This window comes from Lygodium microphyllum, chromosome 5 (assembly GCF_053477565.2).
Source record: "Lygodium microphyllum isolate KBCC chromosome 5, Lygodium_microphyllum_v1.1.10, whole genome shotgun sequence".
Classification (NCBI taxonomy): domain Eukaryota; kingdom Viridiplantae; phylum Streptophyta; class Polypodiopsida; order Schizaeales; family Lygodiaceae; genus Lygodium; species Lygodium microphyllum.
Window position 1 is genome coordinate 175172285 of NC_141139.1, and position 3590 is coordinate 175175874.

Here is a 3590-nt window from a genome sequence, read left to right on the forward strand (position 1 = left end):
CAATTTTCCGTTGATTTAATGCATTGAATATTTCATGATATTATATAATAATTATTCATAAATTATTATAAAATTCATATGTTTATGTCTATCATTAGCAAAATGAAATAGAGATAGTCACTTTTAAGAGAAATCTATAAAATATTCCCTTCTCTAACAATGTCTATCTTTTTTCTGTTATTATGATCATATAGAAAATTACTATATCACTTAGGTTATTTTTTATAAGCGGCAATTCATATGCATTTTCATTAAAATGTATTTATAATCTTTTGAAGTCAAATATAGCGATAAGCTTATAAAATATTATTTTTTTCCAAACTGACGAGATGTTACCTCTCTCAGCTTTGCTATAATAGGGGTTTTATCAATTCATACTGTGTCATTTTCTCCATCAGTTATGTTCCTTGCTTCCCTTCAAATGGGATTTTTAAATTTCTACAACCTTGTGGAGCCATCGAATGTCAGGTGAAATTGATGTAGTAGTTTAAGGAGAGTTAATGGTCATCCAGAAAAATTTTGCCAATGTTTCACTTAGCGGTATGGTCATATGGAGTGAAGGCTTAACAGGGGCTAGAGAAAATGAAAATGAGGTAGAAGGGGGGTATTTTCCTCCTTCAAGGCTCAAGCTTCAATGGAAAAGAAAAGTAGATAAATTTTTTCATCATCAGGAGGTCTTCCTTCTTGCTTTTTTTTGTGAAGGAGAGGGGGTGTATTTATAGACATGAGGGGGACCATACAGTCGACTGATTCATTTGGCTACTTGTCAAGAGCCAGTTGAGCTTTGTTAAATATTCATTTTGATTGCCTACCTGTTGGATGGTGGTATGGGGATGATTTTTAAATGTTTTCTCTCCCTCTAGGCATAAAAAACGTTATGTATTTGGCCTATTTTTTCAAAAACATATTTTTTTCTTCAAAACAAGTTCATTTAGTGGTTTAAAGCCAAGTTACCTCATGACTTATCTAGTTCATAAAGTCATGCCATACTCTTTGACACTTAACTTACTCAATATCATGCTCGTTCTTGCATATTCTTTGTCTACCGATTAAGGCTTTATGAATTGTCTTGCGGTTATGAAATCAATGCGATCCTCGACGCATTAAATGGAATCGAGAATACTAAATCAAATATAATGCGAGAAAAATTATGATCAAGCTATCGTAATATTATTTACAAGGCATCTATTCTTTTTGTTGGCTGGGAATATTGAGGCATCTTCTCGTGTCAGATTGCAGAGTTGATTTAATACAAGACTCAATATCAAGAAAATTACATGTGGTCACTTATGTGATAGCTTGAGGGGTAATTTTTAAAATGCCTCAAGCTCGAATTTGTTTCTTGATATGAAATGCTATGGCAGAAATATTACATCCTCTCCTCCTTAGAGGAATCGAGATGTCCTCATCTTGAAAAATATCTTCAATGACTTGATTAACCCACTCTGTTTGGCCATCAATTTGGGGATGGTAAGCTGTGCTAAAGCAAAGATGGTTTCCAATTGCTTCAAATAGGCTTCTCTAGAAATGTGACGTAAACAAAGAGTTGCTGTCACTAACGATCCGTTTAGGCAATCCATGAAGCCTAAAGATTTCTTTCACAAATAGTCGTGCAATATCTGAAGCTTTGTAGTTGATCTTGACTAGGATAATATAAGTGACCTTTGTCAACATATCCACAATCACCATGATTAAATTATACCCTCCTTGAACAAAAGGTAAGCCAACTACAAAATTCATACTGATGAACTCCCATTTCATCTGTGGAATGTCAAGTGGTTGGAGCTTGCCTAGCATTTTGACACACAGCTTTGATAACTTGCAACAGAGATGACATGTCACTGCAGGCCAGATCGCACCTACATATCTCAATGGCCAGTCAGATTATGATAATTATCATAACAATAATAACACAAAGCAAAATCAGGCATTCACAGAAAGAGAGAGAACTCCCCTGAGAAAAGACCCTTGGATTGAATGTCTCACAGTGAAGAAAACTTGTCAAAGCAGACCCTTGATAAGTCACAATAGAGAGGGCTTATCAGGCAGGCCAGATTGCACCTGCTTGCATTAGGGCTGGCATAGGCTGTTTTCCTGAGCCTTGTGCAGAAAAGAAAAGCCCCATGTCCCACCTCAGTAGCTACCACCTGCTGCATAAATATGGCAATAACCACTAACAAGCTCACAAAAACAAGTCCTAAACTACCAGAATACATGGACTTCCATTGATAAGGTCCAGCATATGCACAATAACTATCAGGGCAAGGCAAGAGGTGAGAACTCCACTGCAAGGCAATGGCAGAGTGCATGTGCTACTGAGTCTCAGAGGCGATGGTAGAGCTTTGCACCTTAGCCATCTGAGGGAGTAGCTCTGGTGCTAGAGAGGAAAAGCAGCTGTGGCACATAGATTTCAAGCTTCTTGGAGTGCACGTTCCAGAAAAACCCTAGTTTGAATTCCTTCCATTCGTTCAACATCACTCCATTCTTTAAGCAAAGAACTCTTGGGGTCCTAGGCAACATTACTGTAGCATATCTCCTGAAGGCAATGCTAACAAAGTGACGCACTGCATAATGGCCAGATTCCCAGCTATCACATCAATACTCCATATAAGAACATTGCTATCTCAATATGTCATCTCAGATTTGCATGTTGTTGACAGCATGTACTTCTTGCTATGCCAGCATGGTGTATCATTCTTTGCTTCATTGAAGCTATTTTGTGGCAACAACTGCAGATGTGGAAACTATCCATGTGTGACATATGATGGGCAATAATGTGTAGCTTTAGAGAGGCTACAGAGGCAATGCTAACTCCAAATACATCCTGGATACAGTTACATTTCATTCACTTCACCTTGTCTCCATCCTCTTGCATGACAGCAGCTATACCATATATATTTCTCATCAAGACATTAGCTACATTGCCAGTTTTATTGAGATGTACTGCATGTTCAAAGGCCAATCTCCCCAGCTTCAAATTTCCCCATTTTCGACAGCCGGCCAACAAAGCAGCCCAGATTGGAAGATAATCAGAAGAAGGCATCTTCTTGATTATCCATATTGCCTTGTCAAAGTGCCCTGCACGTGCAAAAAGATCAACCATGCAAGTATAATGCTCTAAATCTGGTGTAATGCCATGCTTTGTGCTCATATTCTCAAAATGCTTCTGGGCCTCATCCAGGAGACCTGAGAGACTGCAAGCACTAAGCACACAAATAAGGGTGACTGCATCTGGAGAAATGCCCTCATGTTGCATTCGTTCAAAACAGTTTAGTGCTTCCTCACCATGCCCGTGTTGTGCATAACCAGCAATCAGGGCATTCCAAGACACAACATCCCGGACTGGTAGCTCGTCAAGCACTTCTTGTGCTTTTGAAAGTGCAGAACACTTGGCATACATATCCACCAAAGCAGTGGCGAGCACAATATTTGTTCCCAGCAGCCCCTGCCCAACCATCTGATCATGAATTTGTTTGCCCTTAATAGCTGCTCCCACAACAACACAAGCTTTCAAGCTGCATAAAAAGGTGACAGAATCCGGACAAAGGCCCTCACGTTGCATCTGTTCAAAGCAGTTGAGTGCTTCTTCG

The 3590-nt window shown here is 39.0% G+C and overlaps 1 protein-coding gene across 2 annotated transcripts in view; it reads right to left on the reverse strand.

The window, feature by feature from the left end:
* Window positions 1-1955: 1955 nt before the first annotated feature.
* LOC148036712 (putative pentatricopeptide repeat-containing protein At3g05240) overlaps window positions 1956-3590 on the reverse strand; it is a 3494-nt gene continuing 1859 nt past the window's right edge. For both annotated transcript variants that reach the window (XM_087678779.1, XM_087678780.1), the window contains exon 2: window positions 1956-3590. This exon is cut by the window's right edge. In XM_087678779.1, the coding sequence (XP_087534905.1) occupies window positions 2846-3590 (745 nt within the window). In that variant the 3' untranslated portion in view covers window positions 1956-2845.